The sequence below is a fragment of the Prunus persica genome, chromosome G1 (assembly GCF_000346465.2).
Source record: "Prunus persica cultivar Lovell chromosome G1, Prunus_persica_NCBIv2, whole genome shotgun sequence".
In the NCBI taxonomy this organism is placed as follows: Eukaryota; Viridiplantae; Streptophyta; class Magnoliopsida; order Rosales; family Rosaceae; genus Prunus; species Prunus persica.
Window position 1 is genome coordinate 46,883,939 of NC_034009.1, and position 27,087 is coordinate 46,911,025.

Below are 27,087 nucleotides of genomic sequence, written 5' to 3' on the forward strand. Positions count from 1 at the left end.
CGAATTGTATATCGAATTCTCCGAGTTCAATCGCCCATTTGATCAACCGGCCAGAAGTTTCAGGTCTTTGGAGCACTTGCCGAAGCGGTTGGTTAGTCAGGACTTTGATCCCGTGTGCTTGGAAGTATGGCCGAAGTCTTCGTGCCGAGACCACCAGGGCTAGCGCAAGCTGCTCTAATGGGGGATATCGAAGTTCGGCGCTCTGGAGTGCCTTACTGACATAGAAGATTGGTAGCTCTGCCCTCTCCGGTATCCGGATCAATACCGAACTGACGGCAGTGTTAGACACCGAAAGGTATAGATAGAGAGTCTCTCCGGGTAGTGGTTTCGACAGGAGGGGTGCTCTGCCCATGTAGTCCTTTAAGTCTTGAAACGCTTTATCACATTCGGCAGTCCATATGATATTCTGTTTGCCCCCTTTCAAGGCTTTAAAGAACGGTACACATTTGTCGGTAGCCTTGGATATAAAGCGAGTCAGGGCAGCCACTCGTCCGGTAAGGCTTTGAATGTCCTTTGTTGTTTTTGGCCTTTCCATGTCGATGATGGCCTTTATTTTTTCGGGGTTCGCTTCGATGCCCCTGTGACTAATCATGAATCCGAGGAATTTCCCGAAAGATACACCGAATGCGCATTTCATCGGGTTTAACCTCATTCGGTAGTCCTTCAGAATGCCGAACATGATTGACAGATTGTACAGGTGCTCTTCGGCAGTTCTGCTTTTTACCAGCATGTCGTCAACGTAAACCTCCATGATGTTGCCGATGTGTTCGGCGAAGATTTTGTTGACAAGCCTCTGATATGTTGCCCCCGCGTTCTTCAAACCGAACGGCATGACATTGTAGCAGTACAACCCCCTGTCTGTGATGAAGGCGGTGTGCTCGCTGTCGGGAGGGTGCATGAAAATCTGGTTGTACCCTGAATAGGCGTCCATGAAGCTGAGCAGTTCGTGTCCGGCGGTGGCGTCCACGAGCTGGTCTATCCGTGGCAACGGAAAACTGTCCTTCGGGCAGGCCTTGTTCAGATCGGTATAGTCTTGGCACATTCGCCAGCTGCCCGTACCCTTCCGGACCATGACCGAATTCGCCAGCCACACCGGGTACGTAACCTCCCTGATGAAGCCGATGGTTTGAAGTTTGTCGACTTCAGTGCGCATGGCTTCGTACCGTTCGGCATCATACGAACGGCGCTTCTACCTGACAGGCTTGAAGGCGGGGGAAATGCTGAGTTTATTGCTGATGATTTCAGGGTCTATGCCGGGCATGTCTTCGTAGGACCATGCGAACACTTCCGAATGGTGCCGTAAGAAATCTATAAACTGCGCTCGGAGGGCAGGGGTTAGTCTGGTACCGATTTTAACCTGACGATCGGGCTGTTCCTCGGTGAGGGTTATCGTCTCTAGTTCTTCGGCGGGTTGTGTATGAGGAGCCGGTGACTCATCCCACGGGTCATCGACTGGTCCCGTACCGTTCGGCATCCCCTGTACAGACATGGTCTCGTCAGGGATTTTGAAAGAGGTTGATTTGATTGCCGTGGCGTAGCACGTCCGAGCGCTCAGCTGGTTTCCTCTGACAGAACCTACGCCATTGGGGGTCGGGAACTTCATCAACAGCATGTGTGGGGAAAGATGCGCCTTTACCCTGGTCAGTGCCGTTCGGCCAACAATGACGTTATATGTCGTCGGGCAGTCGACGATGAGGAATTGGTCGTATACCGTCGCCCTCCTTGGCGCGGTGCCGAAGGTGATCGGGAGTGTTACACTACCGATCGGCTGGACCATGTCCCCAGAGAAACTTAGCAAAGGTGTCAACTGCCGGTTGACCTGGCTGTCCTGTATTCCCATCTCTCGGAAAGCTTCAGAAAAGATCACGTTTACCGAGCTCCCGGTGTCGATCAGTACTCTCCCCACATCGTAATCGGCAATTTCTGCTCGGACGATCATTGGGTCGTCGTGGGGATAGAGGATGCCATGTTCTTCTTCCTTGCAAAACGTGATCGGTTCCTACTGGTCCTTCGGTGTTTCATGATGGTGAGTCACCTCTATGCCGAATACCTGGGGAACTTGTGCGGCACGCACGTACTGCTTCATCGAACGATTGCTCAGTCCTGCGATGGTTGGGCCGCCGCTGATAGTGCTTATCATGTTTATCTGCCGATTTACGTTCGGTACCGGCGCCACTGGCGGCCGGGCGATATACTGGTCTAGCTTCCCCTCTCGGATCAAGCGTTCGACGATCTTCCTCAGGCTTATGCAGTCTTCTGTATTATGGCTGTTGTGCTGATGGTATCGGCAGAATTTACCGGTATCCCGATTGTCCTGCTGATTGGGTCTTCGTTGATTCGGCTTGGGTATTTTTTCCTGTTCGTTCATCAGGACGGCCTCGTAGGTAGTATTCAACAGGGTGAAGACCTCGTTGCCATGATCCCGATTCGGCAGGGGGGCTCGGTTGTCGTTGCGACCGTACCTCCCTTTTCCTTTCTTTGGGTGCTCCCTTCGATCGGCACGATCATCTTTCCTCTTATGACCTGCCGAGTAGGTGTCGACTCGCTCATAAGGCGTTGCCCTTGCCGGATAGGCACTTGGTTCCGCATTTCCTTGCGGTGCCGAAACCGTGGGTTTCGAGTTGAAGTATTCGGCCTTGGCGTGGATTGCTGCCTGCTTCATCAGTTCGTCGTACGTGCGCCAGTTGCTACTGTGCACCAGGTATCGGAAATGAGAGGACCGAAGGCCACTCTTGAAGGCGCCGTAGGCTGCCCTATCATCTGTTTCCGGACACCTTGAGTACTCGTGACAGAAGCGCGCCGCGTATTCTCTCAACGGTTCGTCCTCCCTTTGCCGAATCGTGTACAGATCATCGGCGGAGTAGAGACGGTCCGTTTGGATCATGAAGTGATTGAGGAAGATCTGCTTCAGCTCATCAAAGGATGCTACCGTTTCCGGCTCTAAACGGTAGAACCAGTTCAAGGCTGCCCCGGTAAGGGAAGACGGGAATAGCAGGCACTGCCCCTCATCGCTCAAGCCTTTGCATCCAATAGCGGACTGGAATGAATGGAGGTGTGTCAAAGGGTCCTCCGTTCCTGTGTAGAACGGTATACGCAGTTGCTGCACTTCCCTGTCTTGCCGAGAATCCCGGATGCGCCTTGTGAACGGTCCGAGCCGAAGCTTTCCCCATTCCGGTTCTTGGGAGCGCGCATTGTCGTTTTCCATTTTCTGGACCTTCTGAAAAAGGAGTCGGATCATGGGGTCTCGGCTAGGGACTTCTTCGGAACCATAATCTTCCGATTGTCTTTGTAGGTTTAGTGAATTATCCCCCGCATACCGCGATGGTGTTTCCGAACGGTAGTCGGGGGGAAGTGTCCTGGAAGGGATGTACTCGGACTCCGAAGACTCGGCGGGGCCCAATCCCCTGACCTTCCGAATAGGCGACTTATCCCCTAGGTTATTCATCCGTGATTCCCTTATTCGAGCGCCAATCCTGATCGGTGACCCCTCTCTCTCTGGCTCCCGATCGTTAGTGCGATGCTCCCGGTCGTTAATCCGATGTCGGCAATCGGTGTAGACCTTCCTTGGGATGTGCGGCTGATTCCGGGGTGCCGGAACCACTAACTCTCTGGAAGGTGCGAGCGTTGCCTTCGCTACCTTCGCGCGTTTGTTCTTCCCGCGGGGGTTCTGCAAGCTCTCGGAAGAGCGAGTTGTCTGTATGTTCTGCGGTTGCTGCTGGTGAAGCAACTGCTGGGTTTCGTCCACTTTGGACGAAAGGAAGTTGTTGTGTTCCTGAAGCCTCGCCATGTCCTTCCGTAAGGATGCGATTTGGGCTGCCATCTCGGCTTCGGCAGCCGTTTGGGTAGCGGGGGCATTTCCGAAGGGAGTGCTTGGAGGTAGCGCTGGGCTAGCTCCGCTCTGCCTTCCGAACGGTACCCCCTCTTCCGCTAGGAACGTTTGTTTTGAAGTGGTCCCCATGTGCTTAGGGGATTGTGGGTTGATGATTTTTCGGTTCCCACAGACGGCGCCAAACTGTTGATGCGAAAAAGTGGTTTGATACGTAATTCGTCAACTTAGTCAAAATGTCCCTTCGGTAGGTCCCTGTCCTTGGTAAGTGGTCCACTCCAGAGGGTCAAGTACCTGCAAAAGGACGCGTTCGGTAAATCCTTGGGGTACCGGTGCGGTACCGGCCGAAGGCTCTCCGATGCCTAAATAAGTACGGATTTAGTAAGGTTAATTGACAGATCACACGATAGCGTACCGTTAGTTCTGATCCCCTCCTTTTGGGGATATGGGTCTCCTTATATAGACCTTGGGAGGTGTGCGTTGTGCTCATTTTTCCGATGTGGGACTCCAGGTATGGATTGCGAGCATGACACGTGTCTGATGGTAAAAAGGGCCAAGATAGATGGCTTCGGTAGGGAGCATGCCAAAGGGGTCCTGTGATCAGAATGGATCCTGTCCACGTGTCCGGCGGTAATAGGCCGTTTAATTAGGTATAAACAGAATTAGAATATTTTTAAAATATATATATATATATATATTTCTTGTAGAAACAAACAACACAATTCCAGCCAAATATGGAAACGAATAAGTAAATACAGATAATGATTAATTGCAGCAAAAGAACAGTATTGTAATTTGTATTGATCTCACGAACGTGGACATTAACTAGTAAGTCTAATCTACATCTTCACATCACTAGTACGTAGTAGCAGTGGTAGTGCTCTCCGTTCCCATAACTGGCTGGCTGTGACGTTGCAAAAGCTTGCAGTTCATCATCATTATCATCAAACTGGATCATGTCCACCAGATCATCAAAACTAGCACGGTTCAGGAAATCGAGCATCTCATCATCGTGAACAGGGAAGCCTGACGCATTAAGTTGAACATTTTCAGTACCAATTTCACCACCTGTTTGATCTTCTGATGATATCCCAAATCCAATATTAATATTGCCTGAGTCTTCATCAACTGCAGACTCCTGGATTATGCATGGATATGGATGTGATCCTCCTCCCAATGGTTGTGCTGTAAGTGGTTGGATGTTATCCAAATTTGAGAGATCCTTATCAAGGCATCAACATCATCAGAATCTAGAAATTGGCTGAGGTCATAATTAAAACCTTGTGTTGGTTGATGATCAGTGTCACTAATTAGCTCAAAGCCATAGTCTGGCTGAGGAAGAGATGGTGGACGACTAGCTGATGCAGAGGCCATAGTTGGGTCCTCTGTAAGTAGTGTGGCTGATCCGTTGGCAAGTAAGCATTTGCACCGGTACTAGCAGTGGTAGTCTGCTCCGGCTGCTGATTATAAAGATAATTAACCTCAGAAGCCTCAGAAATTGGAGTAGAATTAGCACCTAATACGGCTTCATCACTGCTCTCTAGTTGCCTTAGAATCTTGGTAGGGGATTGTAGTACTAGAGCATGACCACCGACACCATCATTCTCTGATAACTTCCTCTTTCTGTCATTCTTCCGAATTCGACAGAGCACGTATTTACCATCACCCCCACAAGTATTTGAATTTGACTGGGGCTTCACCAATGAAGGGTGCAGGCTTTACTCGTGCATAATCCAGCAGCCATGTTGATCAGAGTTATCATTCTCATAACGAAACCTTTTACACAGACCTAAAGGCCTATTCTTTCTCGCAGGATCACGGACCGTGGTCCCTCTGTCCTCACCTTTCCAGGTTCCATTCCCTATCGTTCGAGCCACGCGGGAACCCTTGCCGGTCACTAACTTCAATTTGGTGAAGAAGTAGAGGTCTTCACCCTTTCCTAAGTTTTTTCCTCCTAAATCATTCCATATATCCCATGGCTCTTTCTTATCATAAAGATTGAATTATGGCACAACGTTGCTATACTTAAATGGTGTGCCAGAAACCTTGTTAAGAAGATAATACCCCAGTAACCGAGCATCGCTTGGACGAAACTTAAATCCAATTGGAACATCAACATACTCACAAGGTGCCATATATAAGTATGTGTAGGTTTGTTAAACATGAAATATTTCTTGGTTTCTTGGAATGGACGTTTCTCTGGGACTTTTGAGTAGCAGATAATGGATTCTCGAATGAGTTTCTTGGAGAGATGTGGGCTAGGGCCTTTGTGATTTCTGTGTGAATCAGTTCCTTCCTTCCCTTCCAATATATAGAGGACTATTAGCGGGCCCAGTCCTGGCTCAGGGCCAATAGGGCAACGGCAATAAAAAAAAAAAGTGGGCTCAAAGTCCCGAAAAATCCGTCAACCCCACTTTTCATGTGATAGAGTTGTCCAATGTTCAATTCAATAATAAAAAAAACATTGGGCTTCGGCCCTCCTTGTAACCAAAAAATAATAATAAAAACAGAACTAGTGTGTTGGTTGAGAGAGAGAGAGACAGAGAGAGAGAGAGAGTGAAAGAAGCGGCAGGGGAGGATGAGGCGGAGTCGGAGCAGAAGATGTTCGATTATCGCTAGTTTCTGCCCATCCATCACTCACTGCCCTCCAAGCTCCCATTCATAAAACCAAACTTCACACCCCACGCACTCACACACCAACCCAGGAAGAAGAAAAAGAACAGAGAAGAAGAAGAAGAAATTACCAGAAAACCAGCCACGATCAACAATGGGGAAGGGCCCTTTCTCTTTCAAGCGAAGCAGTAGCAGCAAACGCCGCCCCAAGAAGTTCATTGGCCCCCCACCTTCCCCTTTCCCCTCGCCGCCGCAGCCGATGAGATCTCCGCCAACAAACAATAACAATGCCAATTATAATAATAATCTGGGTGTGGTGGCGGGTGGTGCTGCTGCCGTGAAGGGGAAGAAGAAGGCCGGAGGAGCCAGGCTCTGGATGCGATTTGACCGCTTCGGCGGATCAGAGCTCGTCGAGTGCGACAAGAACGCTATCATTCGACGCGCTGCCATTCCCGCCCGAGACCTGAGGATTCTTGGCCCTGTCTTCTCCCATTCCTCCAGCATCCTTGGTACTTCTCCAGTTTATTTCTATTGAATCAATTAAGTTGTTTGTTTTGTTAATTGTGTTCTGGGTTTTCGAAATTTTATGAATTTATGCTACATTAGGTGTCTTTTAGGAGATTGAGATTCTGGGTTCAGAGTGCAATTTGTAATAGTTGGTTTTCCTTGTCCTGTTTTTGTTTGGGTCTTCCACCATTAACTTGGTTGTGGAGTTGTAGTTTTAGGGTGTTGCCAGGAATGCTTTTTGCAAGTGGATAGTTAAGCAGCCTACTCATACATTTGAAGTTACCGCTTAGGACCTTCGGATTGTTGTCTACATGTACACCATGATCGTGACAAAAGTTTTAGCTCCTGATAATTATGTTTTCCTCATTTCAATTGCAGCTAGGGAGAAGGCCATGGTGGTTAATTTAGAGTTTATAAAGGCTATAGTTACAGCTGAAGAGGTTCTGTTGCTTGATCCTCTTAGGCAGGAGGTTCTTCCATTTGCGGATCAGCTAAGGCAACAGCTTCCTCAGAAAAGCCAATCCAGGATTGAAGAAGCAAGTCCACTTGATGAACAAGATAATGGAATGGATGTTTCAACAGGAAGGCAATGGTTACCTGTTCCAGAGGCCACTGAAGGTTTGCAGTGTGATCTCCCATTTGAGTTTCAGGTTCTGGAGATTGCATTAGAAGTTGTCTGTACATTCTTGGATTCAAGTGTGGCAGACCTTGAGCGAGAAGCTTACCCTGTGTTGGATGAACTTGCCAGAAATGTTAGCACCAAGAACCTTGAACTTGTGCGGAGTTTGAAAAGCAATCTTACCCGTTTGCTTGCACGTGTACAGAAGGTATGCTTGCTTAATCGTTCTTAACGAGGATCTCTTTATTATATTTGTCCTGATGATCTGCATGTCATTTATCATATGTCTCACATCAATAATCTGACCCATCTTGGAGTCAAGATGTTTGTCGAGTCATAATCCTTGTGATATTTCGATTTGTTTTGATAACTCAAAAGCTTCCTGGAGCATTGATGCCCTAAATAATACAAACCTGTGAATATCAACATATAGCAGTAAATCCCAAATTGACATAAATAAACCCTAAGGAAGTGTCTTTGCACAATCTGCATCAAACATGTTTCGTGAATTAGGAGTTGAACATCCTAGATGCATCAATGTGTCAAAGTTAGCTTCTTGTTGGTAGTAGGGGGTATCTTAAAATGCATTCAATTGACTAATAAAAGCACCTATAGATTCATTCAGCATAAACTTTTGCCTTCCTAGTCACTCTAGTTGGTTGTCTCGGCATTAATGTTGTGGTTGTTTGGTACACTGAATAGCCATTATTATGGAATCTGATTTCATTTAGCTACCTTGGTCTTTGTTTCGTAATTGTAGTGAGCTCGGAATACAATTTTTTCTCTTCATAGCCTCTCCTGCATTCAAGCCGTATGAAATTGTCTAAGGCTTCTGGCTTCTAAATCCCAAACTTTAAATAACACCTTAGCCTAAGTATAATGTACCTGTAATATATATTCACTTAGGAAATTGAAATTACGACGTTAAAGACGTCATAATTCCATTTTCTAAATGCTCTTATGGATGAGTAACATGCAGATTTGAATAAGTTTTAAGAGCTCATGTTCTGGGCAATAATAGATAAATTTGTGATGAGATTTATTTTCTTAACATGCTTCCTGCCTGGTCTCATGGATATGAAGTGAATGACATCAGAGTTTGAGCTTTTCTATATTGGTCATTGATGTTTCTACTTGATGGGGTGGCAAACCCAATATCCCCATAGATTGTTTCATTTTCTTTATAATAAAATTAAACTTAAGTCCGACCAAAAAATAAATAAACTTAACTGTTGTCACTATTGCTAGGGAAGAGGCTGGGGCTATGTATAACTGAAAGATGTACCTTTCTCATGGCAGCTTGATGGTTTCCTGTTATAAGTGGATTTTGGAGATGGATAATTTTTTAGGTGCATGTGATTTAGATATTTCTCATTGTGTCAGATTGAGGGTTTACCTATTTCAATATTATGCTGGACTATAATCAAAAGAGCCTTTTTGGCTCTCTTTACCTCTCTGTCTCTTATCCTTAGGAGGTTTTCTTCTACTAGGATGTTTTTTCTGCAGAACTCCATTTTTTTTTTTTTTGGATTGTAGCATGTACACTTTTCGTAAATGGTGGTTACTTTTTAAAAATAAAAATAAAAATATTCCTTGCCTTGCACAAATGTCATTTGCTCTACCCAATTTTACCAGATGTCCCCAGAGGTCCCCAAGAGGAAAACTTTCATTTAATCTTGACCATTATTCCCTTTTTCCTCATTGAGTTATTAATGCATACAGAAGTCTTTACTAAAAAAATGCAGTCGGAATTGAGAAGTTGGTACTCTTTACTATTTGATAGAATACACATGTATCATCTGTATGCTACTATTTAATATCTATAACTATTTTCTTTTTGGACATGAAGCATGTATCTATCTGATGTCAGGTGAGGGATGAAATTGAGCATTTGTTGGATGACAATGAAGATATGGCGCAATTATATTTGACAAGAAAATGGATTCAGAATCAACAATCTGAGGCTTTTTTGGGCCGTTCTGCCTCAATTAGCATCAGCAACACCGCACCCCCTCTTCGTCGTCTTAGTTCTAACAAAAGCGGGAGCTTGGTAACTAGCAACAATATGGATTATGATGATGTAGAGGATCTAGAGATGCTTCTTGAGGCATATTTTATGCAACTAGATGGAACCCGTAACAAGATATTGTCTGTAAGTGGCATTTGTACTGACTTAGTTTAATTTCAATTTCTGGCTCGACTTGGAACTTGACTTTAAATTTCAGTTTCTGAAAATGCTCTCCTAGGACCTGATTATGGATAAGGTAACCCTTTATAAACAGTTTTAGGGATCAGTTATCAACATTAGGTTGACCTTTGCAGTTATCACGTTTGATTCAGTTTCATATAACTGAATTTAGGTAGGATTATTTATATGTTGCACAGTTTTCCGTAAGAAGTTCTGTGGTTGCACTTGCTCTGGAATAATTTGGAGGCTTCAGACCTTTGCAGATTCCCAGTCGGCATTAATTTAACTAACACTGGTATACGAAAACTTTAATTTTGAAACCAGTTTTGAAATTAGGGAGGAATTATTGACTGTAAAGATTGATCAGTCTAGTTAGATCTTTCTATTAATTATCCTATCCATCACTTGATAATAGCTAGCTATCGCATTGGCTTCTTGACTTTGATGATGCTCTCTGTCTGGCACATTTTTTCTTTTAAATGGTAGTACAAGACCTGTCTCATAATGTAATTTAGTCATGTTCAAAGATGTGATAGTTGAAGCTAAAAACTGATTTTTAAGGTGAAAGACACGGTCTATGGTTCGTTCGGCTGAACCCAATGGATCTTTTGGTTCCTTTGGCTGAACCTAATGGATCCTTAAATTGGAAATGGCAGGTTAAATACTAGTGGATGACCATTTACCTTTTTCATTTCAGCTAAATGGTAAATTGGAAGAGAATTGAAATGTACAAACTGAGCATAGTAATTGTATTATTCTCTCCTTAAAACTTCCTCATGTTCTTATCGTGTTCGTTGGATGTAGGTACGGGAGTATATCGACGACACAGAGGACTATGTCAACATTCAACTCGACAACCAGCGAAACGAACTCATTCAGCTCCAGTTGACGTTGACCATTGCATCATTTGCTGTAGCAGTAGAAACCTTGATATCTGGGATCTTTGGTATGAACATCCCCTGTGTATTATACGAAATGAATGGGGTATTTGAGCCCTTTGTCGGAGGCATTACGGCATTTTGTGTGTTGCTCTTCTTTGTTATCTTTGGGTATGCCAGATGGAAAAAGCTGCTTGGTTCATGAGTCCACTATGTCATCTTCTGTAGATAATACTAGATTCGCACGCTTATTCAAGAACCCTACTAACGGGAAGCGTTTGAAGTATATGCTGAAATGTAGGGCCAGCAAAGAATTGCTTGTGATACATTTTAGGTGAAACATTTTAGGGATTTCATGACTTAATATGACAAACTGCTGTAACATCGTTCAGTTTTCTTTTGAAATTATATGGCAAGTAGGTATTTGTCGGTGTACAGTTGTATAATATGGCAGACGGATGAATGTATTTTCACATGTCATCAATACATAAGGCCTCGTTTAGTAATAATGTCTTTGCTTTTAGTTTTTGGTTAATTTTAGTTCTAGTTTTTAATTTTTTAATTCAAAATGTTATTTTTGTAAATAAAAATTTAATTCTAAAGAACAGTTTAGATTTCTATGTTTAAGTAATTCATATTACCTATAGTTTTATTTTTTAATACACGTGATTTTGGAGAGGGGAGAATTGAATCTAGTACCTCATGGATAAATGCTCTTAACCACTTGAGCTACAACACCCTTGCATATTACCTACAGTTGAACAATTAGAATAAATGTAATGCCAATGGGTGTTTACCTAGAGGTGTTTGTTTGCAAACCCCACGGCACCCGTTCGAATCCCCTTGTGTGCACTCCTCCTCCTAATCCCCTAGATTTGTTAATCGCTCTATCTCAAAAATAAATAATAAGTTATATACTACTAAAAATGTAATGGCAGAGAGCTTAAATTAAAAGATCCCTCAACTGAGCTTATTTGAAGTACACTCTTGTGGACCCATTATGAATTGTATTTCAATTATCCAAACCTTCTATCGTTAGGTATTCATTCAAAGATCATTTTTGCACCCAAAAAAAAAAAAAATTCACTCAAATTTGGAACATGTTGATCACTCAATTAACAATTGTCAATTATATTGTAGCTTGATAAAATAATATGACAATATATAAAGAATATAACTATTTAAACTTTATACCAGCTCTTTATGATATAAATACATGAAAAGCAACTAATCAGTAATGATTTACTTGACTTTCGTTCTTTACATGTCATCTCATTAAAATTTAATATAAAGAAATTTAAATCGTCCTTAAAATAAAAACCCAATTTACTCATAATTAAAAATAATAAAATCACTAAACTCTAACTTACTTAACGTCTGTAGGTTTTTTTTTTTCTCCTTCTTCCTTTATCTGCACGTCTCCCCTGCCCCAAATCTTAGCTATTGGCAAACTTTCCTTCTCCCAGACCTCTGTAAACATGCTATTCTTCTTTTTTGGGTTTCTGCCACATGCTCTTATTTTTTTGGTTCCAGCAACTGCTCGTTTTTCTTTCCTTCCTTCCTTTCTAGGCAAAAATCTTACTCATACCCCCTTTAATCCAAAAATTCTCTCTGTCTCACCGAAATTAATTAGAAATATTAAAAGAAATAGTTTAAATGTGGTTAATTTCTTGGCAAATTTAAAAGTTTCTCTGGTGAATGAGTTATGGGAGGGAAACAGGTAAATTGGAAGAGAGGGATAAGTTTTTGAGTAACATGATTAAATATTTAAAAATTATACAATTACAAGAGGTTTCACCTCTCCTTTGTAAGAATTTTTTTATATTTTTATATTTTTGTATTTTTCTGATTTGGTTTTTTCAAGCTTTATCTATTTTTTATTTTTCCAAGTTTGCAATCTTATTTGGGATGCCCATGCCAAAATTTCTTCTGTCCTGTGTGATTGTTAATTGAGGTGCACCATATTTGTTTGTATTGGGCTTCTTTGGTTGAATTATGAATGCAATCCTAGAATTTATCCCAAAAAAATACACTGAATGTTAGAATAGTTGGCTTGTATTAATTGACATGATTGTCCAATTTTAACTTGCCATATAAGATGGTATATGAATGTGGTATAAAAATATGCTGTTTGTGTACCGAAGAATATGGAGTGTAGAGAGAGCAGGGAGAGAGGAAAAAAAAGTTATTCAAGAGAGAGAGTGACAATAGGGAACAAACGTGAAAGCGTATTAAGGGTCTAACTTTTTTGGGTAAAATTTTAATTCTTTTTTGTTAATTAAAAACTTATCAAAAGAATAAAGACTCAAATCAATTTAACTGATGTGGTTGTCTATCTCGGCTTCCCACGTAAGATGGTATACAATGTGGTAAGGCTAGACATGTATGTTCATCTTAACTTGTCACATGAAATCATATTGGTATACGTATAGAAATATGACAAGTCTAGCATTATTGTTTATAAAAGGAATGCACTTTGACAACTAGATTATGAACTAGTAGTTTGTATTTCATGATCATTGGAATTCATTGAGCCTTAAAGAGAGAGCAAGCCCTATTTAGTTGGGCAAAGGCCAACCATTTCACAGGCAAAATGTGGTCAAAATGTGTGGACATGTCTGATTTTTTATTGTACGGATTTTTGTTGTCTTGTTGTAGACTTTATTAATGAGGAATTGGCTGGCTGTCTCCCCTCATGCACACTTTATGTGCCAACTGCCTTTCCTTCTCTCACTCCTCTATTTCTATTTGCCAATACCCCATTATTTTATCATTAATGTCGTTGTCAACAACTCACTCCACATTGTCCTGCTTTACGTTTGCAATAAGAAAAAGCAAAAACAGGGAAATGCTTGTATGCAATAAAGTTGCATAGCACCACAGAGAAAAGTTAAAGCCCTACTTGCTGAATTTTAAAAAATAAAAAATGACTTATCAATGAAGAGAATATTACCACTTTGCAGTAAGTGCTGAATTTGGATTCTCACATTTTATTGGCTAGCTTCTTTTTTTTCTTTTTCTTTTTTGGGTTTTTTTTCGCAAAACACCGTTGATCTATAAATTAATGTACTTCCAACTTTTAATCTACTTTGTTTCGTCACTCATTTTCTTTAGGGTTTTGGTAATAAAATTTTCATTTATGTTATATATATATATATTAGTACAAACGATTTAGAAAAGAAGATTTACACAAATATTCATTGGGTGCTTGAATTTCAAACCTATGCCCACCTAGTTTTCGGATCAATAGTTAATTGGTGTCACCCTCTTTTTATTTGACCATCACTTTACACAATCCAAACTTTCTTTTATACCAGGAGAGAAAACTTGCGTATTCTAAAAAAAGAAACTTGCGGATGAATTTTTTAAAATTTTAAATTTATTTTAACATCTTTAATCCTAGAATAGAATTTAGTGGTACAAAAAAAAAAAAAAAAGAACTGGAAAAGGAGAATAAAAAGGACACAACAAAAGGCTGTCGACATATGAAAATTGAAAGATCCTTCGCGGAAACAAAGTGCGAAAAAACAATCAAATTTCAGAAAGGAAAAAAAACAAAAAAAAACAAAAATCGTAAAAAGATGAAAAATGTATTTAATTTTGGGAATTTGTTTTCCATCCAACCCCCATACCTTAACCAGAAGACATAGTAGAGAGAGAAAGGAGAGAGGGCTTCTTCGAAGGGAAGAGGGGAAACGAATCATAGATACACACAGAAACCCTAGGACAGAGGAAACTCTGTTTCTTCGATCATTGCATTTCAAGATCTCGATTGTTCATTCCATATAGGTAATCAATCTTTTATCTTATTTTATCTATTCATTTTCTTTCTTCAAAACAAAGTAAACATTTTGTTTCATGCATCTGTTTCTGTTTTCATCAAATCAGCTGGGGTTGTTGATTAGTTTTGCTGACAATCGTACACATTCTCTGCATTTCGTCAAATCATTGATTTTCTTCTTTTTAAATTTTATATAAATGTTTCCTAGGGCACTATTTATTATTTCAATTCAGAAATTTGTGAGATTCATTTTGTGTTTGGATGCTGGGAAATTGTGGCAAAGGGTAATGAGCGGATGTATTTGAATCTCGGAAAGTTTTCGTTATTTGGGGCTGAGAAAACAGAAGCCTTCGCCTCAACCAACTGAGGCTAACAACTCAATTGTTTGGGAGATGGTATTTCAAATTTATCTTCCCCTTCTCTCTTTCCATGGTTTCCTTAAACAAATAGGGGGTTTGAGTCTGTTGCGTATAGTGATTAGGAATTTGTGGCATCTTCTTTAACACAGTAAGTGTTGTGGCTGAACCCACCAATTAATTTAGAGTGTTAGTGTACTTGGTTTTATTTCACGGAGAAAAAGAAACAGAAGACCCAGTTGGGTAGCAACTTTATTTATGTTGTAATTTGGGTTTATTATAGTGATCCATGTACTATTATGTAAATTGTTTTATTTTTTAATTTTTTTAAAATTTTTTATGATCAGCGTACTGCACATAAAATTGGGTAGTTGTGAGAATGCTGTTGATTGAATGTATTGATATGCTACATGGACTGGGATATGTGTGTTGTGTCATGTGCGTGTCCAGGTTTAGGGTTCGTCTGCCTTAAGTTATTGATTATTTTGGTGTTTCCAGTAGGCATGTTCATAAACATAACCATTCATGTAACTGTGCATTATCTCATGTCAGCATTGAGAAGCATATAATTATAGTTATTACTTATTTTTTCCCCCTTAATTTTTTAAAAATAAGAAGACCTGCATTTTGCTTTTCCTATTTTCCTTGACCCATCTATCTATTGGCTTGTCAACACTGTGCTTGCAAACTTTTCCCTCCTTAATAAATTAAATTTACTATCCGTCATCTTGCACTATATTGGTTGACAGGGGCTGGTTGTGCTTCAGTGATGGCAAACTCCAAGAGTTCAAATATCAGAAATTTCATGTATTCCGGAAAGCATCCTTTGCTTCCTCCGAAAAGTCCATTTCCTAGCGTTTCCCCGTCTTATGCAGATTATGTCCTCAGTCCTGCATTTGGATCAAAAACTGTTCAGAAGCCTAGAGAGGGAAATGCACATCACCAGCGAACTTCCTCGGAGAGCCTTCTTATAGAGGAACAACCTTCTTGGCTTGATGATCTCCTTAATGAGCCGGACACACCAATACGCAGAGGAGGTCATCGTCGTTCATCAAGTGACTCATTTGCATATGTGGATACATCTAATGCTTCTAACATTGATTACGCAGCTCAAGATGAGTACAAATATCATCATATGATTTCTGCACCCTCTTGGGGATCTCACGACTTTGATCCCCAAAAAGATTTACGACATGCTTCATTATACACTGAACTGAACTTGGTGAAGCAGAAGAATAAGGCATGGGAGTCTTCTTTGAATAGTGTAAATAACATGAGCAGCCTTCCTTCTGTCAAGGATAACATTGTTCTTCAGAGTTCAGGATCATTATCTACACCACAAGAAGCAGATGGGTTTGCTTCTACTGCAAGTGAAAAGCAGGATCAGGTTGAATCTGGTCCACATGATCCAAAGGCTTCTTCTGAGAAAAAAGACAATTCTAATGCTAAGCTTTATGCATCTGAGACGGATGCAAAACGTGCTAAACAGTATGTAGTTGATTTAAATTTTTTTTTTCTACACCCATACTGATTTACCTCATAGTAACATAGAAATATTAATCTTGCATAATCTTTGGTTGTCTTTTTGACCTGCATCTAGTTTTCTTTATCCAGTTTTTGCACATGTTTTCGAGTTGAAATAAACACCCACCCTCTATCTCACACTCACAATCATGGGTGGCTGCTTTATGAAAACTCTTAACTGTAGCTAGAATGCAAAGAATGTTGTTTACATTAACATTAGTATGACTACTGTTCCTTTAAGCTAAGCTTATGCAGTCAATTGCATATTAAATGCAAAGAAAAAGGGGAAAGTGGTTCAATGGAGTTATAAGGACACAGGAATGAATAGTCTCCTACGCCCGGTACACAATACATTGGCTGTACTTGGTTGCTTGTGTGTAACTTGGTGCCATATGGGGATTAGGGATTGCATTCCCACATTTAGTTTGTTACAGTGCAACTTCAAGTGCATCCATACAAGCATACATTAATGCATAAAACTTGCATACAAACTAAAACACATCACATTAATATATTGGAAGCATTTAAGGATGTAAATGGCTGTAAATGCACAAACCTGGTCTTAAATTGCAATATGTCAAACCTGTTTTGTTCTTAGTTTTCTTTTATTTTTGACATTTTAAGTCTTTTGTTCCGCCATATTTGTTAGGAATTCCAGTTATGAAAAACTGGATAATCAAAATACTGTGAGCTGGGAGATGTGATCTGGGTTGTGGCTGAGGGGGTGATAGGAAAATCTAGTAAAACTCCTGCTCTGGACCGGGTCAAAAACATTAACAGTTTTACAAGGAAGTTGGAGTGGTACTGTCATGATGTTTATTGCTACTGGGTTTACTTGAAATCTTAGATTTAATTGTATGCCTGTAGCTGTACTGTTAGTTTCTTATAATACTGGTGGCATCTATTAGATAATAAATATTTTGTACTTATGCTTTGTAGGAGGCTTACATCGTTTAGAGATATTCCAATACCTGTATTACAACAAAATCACATGTCATTTCTTTTTGTTTAATATTTCCTTTGAATATGTGGTTCTTGCTTCTTTATTGCTTTAAGTCCAAAATTTGGGAAGAGGGTGAAGGATAGAAGAAAGGTGGTAATGGTAAAAGGGAAAGAGCTTTTCTAATCTTAGCTGTGAGTTAGAGAGGCATTTCCTGTCTTTCTATAATGTATGAAGGTGCAGGCTGCAACTGTGGTAATATAGAGGGCCCATAATTGAGCACTACTCTGCTCTACAGCCTGCTCCTCGGAGTTGAGCCTGATGATTCCTTTAGTTTGTTGAAACGCAAGCCATAATCTAGGTCATTACTATTATGCATATGCATCAGTGGTTAATTATGAATCGGAGTAGTTTAGATCACTTGGTATTATGCATGATGTTGACCAATATCCGGCCACTAGTATTGGGCTGCGCAATAGCTTAGATCAGCTGGTATTATTGTGCATGATGTTGACCGGTATGCGGCCGCTCATATTGGGCTGAGTAGCTGTAAAGCATTGTAAATTAAACGTACTACATAAGAATTAGCAGTGATTACTCTTAATTTGGGATGACATTACAGCTAGAGGAGGAAAAGCTAAATGTTAAGTAGTATTCATCGTCCCTTTAGCTTAATATCTTGTACTCTCCTTAATATTAACAATTCTAATTAATATAGTTTAGTTTTCTGGAAAAAAGTGGAGGAAGACAGTTGAATGTGAAGGATCGGACTAGGACAGTCCTTTTTCTCTTAAAGGCATGAATCTAGGCTTGTTCATGTCCCAAGAGTAATTCACTTAAGGGGCTGTCTCCATAAGTTTGAGGGTTTAGATTGAGAGATGTGAATATGCTAATACGGAAAATCTTTAGAGTCAAAAACTTTACTTTGAGGATGCAACAGTAAGCTAATGCATTTAAATCGTAATTTGTCATTTTATTATTTATACATAAAATATGGCAGTTCACTGTTTCAAGGAATCAAAACAAATTCATAACTTTGAGAAATTCTGCAAATTATAATGTCAGTTTCCTTGTAACAGTTGTTGTTCATAATTCCAGAAACTTGATTGGTGTCTTCCATAATGGAATATAAATTATACGTATGGAGACTGAAATACTATTTACTGCAGGCAATTTGCTCAACGCTCACGGGTTCGAAAACTTCAATACATAGCTGAGCTGGAGAGGAATGTACAGGCTTTACAGGTAAGTGTTACCAGAAGCTTGAAGTACTGTATTTAAGTATTAAGATTGAATTGGTTCTACATTGAGTGGTTTTATGAAAAATTTATATTGTTCTTGTATGTGTTACTCTACAGGCAGAAGGGTCTGGAGTTACAGCCGAGCTGGAATTTCTCAACCAGCAGAATCTGATTCTGAGCATGGAGAACAAAGCCCTCAAGCAGCGCTTAGAAAGTATTGCACAGGAGCAACTTATCAAATACTGTAAGCTTCTACCTTGAATGTTCAGGTTTTGATAATCTGTCCATTTTTCTGCTTCATCTGTCTAGGAGAAAATGTTTGGAATAAAATCAGTTATGTGAAGGATGAAGCTCTTATCAAAATACATGGTAGACCCTATGACAGTTTGAGATTGATTGGAATCTATGTTCTAAAGATTTGGAGACACTTAGATAACATTAAGAAATGTTAATATTCAGGATAATATTTCACCATTTTCTTAATTCTTAAAATACGTTCAATTTTTCTAAAAGGACTTTTTGATTTCCAATTTTAAACTACCTGATAGAAACAAATTCAAAAATAGTTTTTAATTCAAGGAAACAGGCCTGATCCCAAACATAATGAAGACATCACCCTAATGGGGCCTAAAAGTAAAATTGTAGGCAGGATACTTGGTATGTTATGATTCTGCTTAACTATTTATTACATTTGCAGCTTTAATTATCTGGTATAGGATGTAACTGCAGCTATAATCCTCTAGACTGATGGAAATTCAAATAATACAATATGAGGCTTAATGATATAATAGTCGCTTTCTAGCAGACGTTTTATCTGATTAATGATAATACATTTTAAGGAGAATTTTGAAGTCATGATGTTTGCATATAAAAATGAATGTAAACATTCTCTCTAGGGCTTCCCCGCTGTACAGTTCAATGATTGGAACTGTCTATGTTTTAGATTCTTCAAGGGCCATCCCTCCAAAAAAAGCCCTAACAGAAATTATTTGGTCATCTAAACTGTGCAGACAAATGCATTGTGTCAGATAAAAATGAGATGGTAATGATGGTACTTAAATGGTTAAAGATTTCCGATTTGGCAGATTTTTTTTTTTTTTTTTTTTTGCATAGATTATCCTTGAAGGCTTGAAGAACCTAAAAACTGGACGTTTCAAATCATTGTTTTCTTAGATGTGAACCCCCTCACTTAAAGGTTCCTGTACTATTCAGAACCATATGCTTTATTAGTTACAACATAGATGTACCTTCGTTTGTCGTAATGGTTGCCATATGGCAGGTTGGTAGATCTTGAGTAAACAACTGTGGCTGGTGAATTGTTTTTCTTTATGAGTTTTTGAATACTGTGATTTTTTTTGGGTCTGAGAATACGGTGGATGTTAATGTTGCTTACTACACTGTCTCTTTGGAAAAATGTTTATTCTGCTTCGTGGAAGCATTGAATTGTTTTTCTTTATGATTTATTGAATACGGTAATTTTTTTTTTCTTCTGAGAATACGGTGGATGTTAATGTTGCATACTACAGCCTCTTTGGAAAAATGTTTATTCTGCTTCGTGGAAGCATGGGTTTGCTAGTGGATGCATTGGCTCTTTCTAAATTATCCAACGTAACAATAAACATATTTTAAGAAACAGTGAGACGTGTTGAAGATTTAAAAGGCTCATGTATCTGAAAGGTTTTCACGTATATGCCATTTCATCGGCAGAACATTTTATTTAAACCCTTCTGATTGTTGTTCAGTACTTGTAAGGTCACTAAAGTATGTGTTTTAATATTCAGTGGAGCAAGAATTATTAGAGAGAGAGATCGGAAGGCTACGAGCCTTGTATCAGCAACAACAGCAGCACCATCAGCAGCAACAGCAACAGCAACAGCAACAGCAACAGCAACAGCAACAGCAACAACCTTCTTCTAGCCATAGACGCTCTAATAGCAAAGACCTTGATTCCCAATTTGCGAACCTCTCTTTGAAACACAAGGATGCAAATGCAGGTCGTGACCCTGTAACAGGCACACTTCGCATATAGATGTGTAATGTAGCCAGAGCTGTCATTTGCCTCTACTCTTCTCCCATTGATATTGCCACGCCTGACCAAGTTCGTTGCCTCCCTTGTGCGGGATAAGGCTGAGCTATTCCACTCTTGGCGTCCTCTCTTCTCATTTTGTGCAATTTGATTTCACTGTTTATCACCCTTCTCTGTTAAGTTAATATTGGTGCACCTGGTAGTCATTGGCCAAAGTAGTTCTACTTGGGGCAGGTGACTTACCGGAGGTGGTAACTCAAAACAGGTTCGGTATTTCAATCTTTATTGTATGTCTTACGTAATCATGATTCATAAATGTTGTATGTTCCATTTTTTGCCCATTGCAGATTTCAACATAGTACAAAAGATCTTTTGGGCTAATTGGATGTGCACTACTTGTAATGCATTATGGTAGGAAAATGTGTACTCGTAACATATGTTTCAAATGAAATCTGTAGTTTGATTTTGTTCGTCAGTAATGAGAAATTGATTGGATGCACATTTGGTACCTTTTTATTTTTATTTCTATTTTTGTCATGTCACCTTTTTATTTGAGGAAAAAATAATTATATATATAATAGGGGAGGGACCGCGAGACGGGGACGGGGACTGTCGTCGGCATTGGGTGTTTTGGGGGCTGCTGGGTTTTTCCTCTCTAAAGGAGGGGGTGTAGAGAGTATTTTGGGGTTTCAATAGAATTCCCCTTATTTTAATATTTGCTTTGCCATGATGCTAATTTCGTGAATGGTATTAATTCCTCGAATGCATCATTACCTCTTTCGTTTTCATTTAAACTTCACGAAAATAGTGTCCAGAAGATTTTTCCATTGAAATTTGAAATTGTCAACCAGAAATTTATATACTTATTATGATTATTATATATATAACGTAATGATCAAGCTGCATCGCCAACTTTCCGCTCATTGCGAGAAATAATAGTGGTATGAATATACTACGTCAGCGTGTGATATTCAACTCAAATATGGCATATTTCCCTTTTTGAAACAGAAATTAACTGTTTTTGACAGCTGGACTTAATTTTTATCTTATGCAATAAAATTACAAAATTGAAAAACTTGAGAAATAGAACACCCTATTTTTTTTTAGCCGTCATCTTGGCCGCAATGGTGAGTTCAGTAGTAAAAATGGGTACATTGGCAAAACAAATAGAAAATCAGTAAACCATGAGAAAGAAATGTCCCATTTTTCAATCCATGACAAGTTTTGGTTTTAGTTTGTGCATTTCCCTTTGGACTGTCAATATATAGTGAAACGTCCGGGGAGAAAGACCACTAAGACATTCAAGTATTTCTGCAGTACTACAACACTAAAAATAAATCAAATTGAATCTAAATCATGAATCTAAAATCACCAATTTGCAGACTTTTTTTAATCAGAACACAAATGCAAGGATCAAGAATGAGAAGAAAACTAAGGAAGGCCTTGATGTTGTTGCACTGTTGGGAAGTGTAGGGTACTCATCTGGAGGGGGCATGACACATTCATCACCATTAAAGGAAATTCTTCTAGGAAAAGTCCATCCTTCCCTGAAAGTGAAAATCCCAGGATCTTTCTGCAGTAACATCTCCGATTGTGCATTGCCGCTCTGGCCGGACGCGAGTAACATGTCATTGTACGATTTGATCCCCCAGAACATCCCTGTATCATCTGTAAAAAAAGACAGCTCAATGTTCATTAAAACTACCCTAATGGCAATAGCTAGGGTTTTTGCATATGATGAAGAAACGTTGGGGATTTTTGGTTTGTTGAACTTACTTATATTTCCATACGTATTGAGAGGGTGGTAGTTGAAGCTGAACAACTGAGTTACACTCCTCAAGTTGGGGTGTTGAACGACTAAGCTCCAAGACGAATAGTTTTTAACAAAATTAAGATTAGTGATTGTAATCTTCACCCGCCAGTACTCCTTATAGCTTTGCTTCACATGCCAGTGCACTCGAATCGGGCACATGTGCTGTGAACAAGTCACCAAAGGTGGCACTTCTTCGTTCTCCTGCGCTCGTGGAAGCTCCAACAGATGCGGAGATTTTTCACCAGACCTGCCGTTTTTGTAAAACTTTCAGACAAATTGCTTCAAATCATCAAAAATATGACGTCAATTTGCAAAGCTCTTAATCAAAGAATAGACGACCAAGAGATGTATGTTACTTTAGGCATTTTGCTCCCGGCAGTCCTTGGCAGCCGCAGCTGCATTTCGGGCAAGGAACAATGGTGCTATTGTAGAATGCAGACAAGGAAACACAGCATTTTGGAGAAGGTGATGCTCTGAACTGGGAGTACATACAGGTCACATTCCATGTCTCTACAATAAAACCACAAGGAAACATGTGTTATGCAGAAAATTAAACATTGTTTACTTCATTCATATTATTGCTACTCTTCTTCCCTGTGTATCCCTCCTTTCATTTCAGTACTCACCTAGAGTTTGTACCCATCGGCGGCCGTCGGGACTAGACCTAGTTGGTGAGACGAGAAATGCGTCTCCACAGGTATAACCAGGAATTCCAAGGGTGAAATTGGTAGGCATAACTTCTGTAATGTTGTTGGTTTTTCCAAATCCAACATTCATCTGGAAAGCAGATAGAAACTTGGAAGAGTCTTGGATCATGGAAGAGAGCTCCCCTCCTTTGCAACAATTGGAGAACTGCTTGTTGTAAGGGGCTCCGGGCAAAAAATCAATAATCACTGGCTGCTTTTTACAGCAGTGAGGAAGTTGTGGTGAGCTCCTGAACTTGGAGCAGTTTCCTTGCTCCATGGCCTCAGCTCCCCACATGTCCCAAATCACTTGATCATCATCTTGCCATATCCAACTCAATTTCCAACCAGGCCGATCCAAATGCCGGAATTGCTGGAAGTTGTATATTGATACCTTTATCTGAAATAAATTAATTACAGTCAAATTCATGTAAAATTGACAGTTATAATGAACACTGAGCTGCAATTAACTCATAATTAAATTCATTAAATCCGCCTAAACCACACCACAATGTTTCAACAATCTAAAAGTTGGTTTTTGTTGTTGTTTTTTTTATAATTTTATTAAGGTTGAGCAAAAGAACAAAATGCAGTGTCTTTGAGTAATCTAAGTTCAGTTTTTGAAATGTGTGCATGAACTTATTAGAAAGATATTATAAAAATTAAATTATTTACTAAATAAATAAATAAAGTATACTAGTTCATTGAAGAATTAGAAAAAACAAGGAATACATGTTAATCCCATTTTATGGCAAGGATTATAAAATTTAAATGGACTGACACTGATCTATCAAATGGATGGCTTGGAAGTTGTTCTAGATAGACTAATGTCACTTTAGGTGGTTTTGAGTGATTTTATAAAAAAGCACCTCCTTCTTCAAAATCGCTTAAAATTACTATTATATGAAGGGGTGTTTCTTTCCATGAATAATTCTGGATCTTCTAAATTCACTTTCAAAAAAGCCTAAATAAAATGTGAAGCGAAAGTTTCAACACATTGAGAGAGAGAGAGAGAGAGAGAGAGAGAGAGGATCCAAATCCGCAAATTCATATCAACAGTGATCGAGTCAAATAACACCATATCTAAATGATTTGGGTTTTTGCATTTATCCTTTTCCGGTCTAAAATCAGAAAAGAAACTAAAATAATTGAATCTTTGGCCCTCTCGGGGCATGGCGGTAATTTAGGTGACAAAATCAAAAGTAGACAGAAGGCAGTCATGCAGAACACTCTGATCGATTCTGTCCCATCACAAAATGGTCTACTTTTCAGTGTGCTGAGGTGGCGCATAGTGATTGGGTTTCTGAACCAATTGTGATGAGCTCAACGTGAACCTCGCCCACCAAATCAGAATTAGACAAAAACAGTACGGCAGGGTTTGAAGGTTCATATCCTCGAACAAAACAAACATTTTGGAATGCAAAACACCATGCATATACACACATAATAACTTTTTAAAATTTTTTTTTTTAATTTGTATGTAATATAAGAAAGTGATTTTGGGTTTGTTTTCTTCATAGAGAATTCAATTGTAGGAGGGCTATTTGAGAATTGATACCAAAAATAAAAACTAACGCAAAATTGATTGATGGGGGAAATTAACAAAAACTTACATCATATGTGCTCCCAGTTTGAAGCCGAAAATCCCAAGTGATGGTTATGTTGGCATAAGGATCTAATGAATCATACCCATCTGCATTTTCACCAAATTTTTATGCCATTAATAAATTTCCCAAAACTTTGAAGAAATGAGAGAGAGAGAGAGAGAGAGGAACTTACATGATAATGAGAAGGAGGTGACAAGAGAAGAGATGAAAATGATGAAGAGCACCGCATTTGATCTTTGAGCACCAAACAGAAAGAGGGGGCTCATCATCTCTCCAAATTAAAACACCAAAATTTGGGATCAATGTTATAATAAAACTTTCCAAACTGCACTAATTGGTATTTTTCTTTCACTTAATAAAAAACAAACCAGTTTAAATGAAAAACGCATAAAAAAAACTCACAGATCACACAAATGTGCTTCACTGCCTACAAAAATTATGACTAAATATATATACATATAACTCCCATAGAAAAAAACAAAGAAGTAATATGTGTGCGATTGTATGCTCCGGTTTTATGTATGAATGTATATATATCTGTCTCTTTCTCTCTGAAGTCTCTAAAAAGATGCTCTAAAACAAAAAGAGAGAAAAGTTATTACCAAAATTTTTATAATAAAAAAAACGAAGAAAAGATGAAGATGGAAAAAAACGAAAGAGGAAATTAAGTAATTATATTGCAATTAATGTTGTGAGAGAGGGTGAGACTGGTGTTTTCCAAATCTGGGTGCAATTAAGAGAGAGAGAGAGAGAGAGAGAGAGAGAGGTGCTTAGAATGCGTCTAAAAGTCTGTACATGAGTGAGTAGGTTTTTGAGTGTAAACATTCAAAGCTCACGCGTAATGCCATCCGGGGCATTTGGCCTGCCGTTTGGATTTAGTCATTTTAATTACCATTTTTCACTTGTATTTTTCCAATTTTTGTTTCTTGCCCTTCATGTGCATAAAAAATTACAAAATATCCATTATGGAAATAACATTTAGGGCATCCCTTTCTTTTATTTGGGTGAGGAATTTCAATGTTAATTACCCGTGGTATTAAACAATACAAGAGTTATTTACACTAATATTCGGTAAGGTGTTCGGTGTTTTCACAAAATTCTTGAGGTTTCATAAAATTACACGAACATCCCTTGAGGTTTCAAATTATTTTCACAAAACTCATTTTTCGGTGATTATTAATCCAAAAGTATATGGAGGAAAAAAAAGAACGAAGAAGGGTGTAGGGAGGGTGGGGGTAAGGAGGGAAAAATGAAAGAGAATACATGAAAACAAAAATCATAAAAGAAAACGTACTCGAAATTGTTTATAGTTTTCCGTACCATTTTTCATGCACATTTCTTTAATATATTTTCCACATAAATTATTGATCAAATTCCTGAAAATAGCATATCGAAATTGGTATGAGGACCGCATTATGGATCAGCATCACTGGATTATTAGTACTATACATAGCTAAGTCAATTGACCCATTACTTAAGCATTCGTACCTCCACCACTTGTGCAAAATAATTTAGGATTGCATAAAAAATAAAAAAAAAATCATAAAAACGACATCAAGAAGGAAATTCAAACACGGCACCTCGAATGCAGGATAAATGCTCTTAACCCTTGTTAGGTACGAACCCACTTAATTAGTAGTCGATGTTTGTGAAGGGAATAATCACAAGCCATGTTGCTGCTTTATAATAACTAGGGGGTTTGCTGATTAACATTAGCTGATATCGTCCAAAGGAGCCTGAAGAAGGGGCCTAGGGATTGAGTCATAAAAGGAAAATATAATTAATAAGATCACAGCCCCACATTTCCATCAAAAGAAATCAGTGGTGTGAAATGCCTGCCGGGTCGTGGGCTGCATGCATGCATCTCTCTCTCTCTCTACCCTACACCATTCCAAAAACACCATCTTATGAAACAGAATAGTACAATATCTGCGATTACAACATGAAAGATTCTTCCTCAATTTGTACATCTTTTTCTTTTTGATTTTTGTTTTCTGTGTAGGCTTAACATGGAAAAAAGCAATTGGGATGTTAAAATGTCATGGTCATATATAATTTCGATTCCTGGTATTTAGTGCTGGGGACATTGATCACCAATTTGCAGTATCGTCCTTGGGTTATAATTGAGACAGGTAAATTACTCAAATGGTTCTTAAATTTATACGCGATTTATATTTTGGTCCATAAATTAAATTATTAGTCCAAATGGTACATAAACTCTATTTTAATCGCTCATTTGATCCAACCATTACATTTTCTGTTAAATGTAAACAAATTTTAGGGGCAAATACGACTTTTCATAATTAACAAATAAAATAGGATTGAAATAAATACAAAATTAGAAAACAATTGAAGAAAAAGAGAAAAAAAAATCATGAGACCCAAACCCCCTCTCTTCGATTCTTCTCCCCGATTCCATACAAACCTCTCCAATTACTGGTGTTCGTAAAATAAAAAAATAAAAGATGGTTTGTCAATGGCTGTG

General features: G+C 39.2%; 3 protein-coding genes and 1 pseudogene across 3 annotated transcripts; 2 read left to right on the forward strand and 2 right to left on the reverse strand.

Annotated features, from left to right (window-relative positions):
• LOC18789732 lies at positions 4,674-5,961 on the reverse strand (annotated as a pseudogene).
• On the forward strand, positions 6,258-11,140 carry LOC18789506 (magnesium transporter MRS2-4). Its single transcript, XM_007223227.2, has 4 exons — positions 6,258-6,948; positions 7,325-7,773; positions 9,436-9,717; positions 10,558-11,140. Exons 1-4 carry the CDS (start codon positions 6,594-6,596, stop codon positions 10,834-10,836), a joined length of 1,365 nt encoding a protein of 454 aa, XP_007223289.1. The 5' UTR covers positions 6,258-6,593; the 3' UTR covers positions 10,837-11,140.
• LOC18792971 (uncharacterized protein At4g06598) lies at positions 14,010-20,998 on the forward strand. The gene is made up of 5 exons (XM_007222986.2): positions 14,010-14,420; positions 15,518-16,256; positions 18,402-18,477; positions 18,591-18,717; positions 20,255-20,998. The coding sequence occupies exons 2-5, from the start codon at positions 15,538-15,540 to the stop codon at positions 20,500-20,502; spliced, it is 1,170 nt and encodes a 389-aa protein (XP_007223048.1). The 5' UTR covers positions 14,010-14,420; positions 15,518-15,537; the 3' UTR covers positions 20,503-20,998.
• Positions 21,634-25,537, reverse strand: LOC18788986 (COBRA-like protein 6). Its single transcript, XM_020554977.1, has 6 exons — positions 24,775-25,537; positions 24,609-24,688; positions 22,939-23,395; positions 22,669-22,822; positions 22,276-22,559; positions 21,634-22,167 (listed from the first exon to the last, which is right to left on the reverse strand). The coding sequence occupies exons 1-6, from the start codon at positions 24,869-24,871 to the stop codon at positions 21,893-21,895; spliced, it is 1,347 nt and encodes a 448-aa protein (XP_020410566.1). The 5' UTR covers positions 24,872-25,537; the 3' UTR covers positions 21,634-21,892.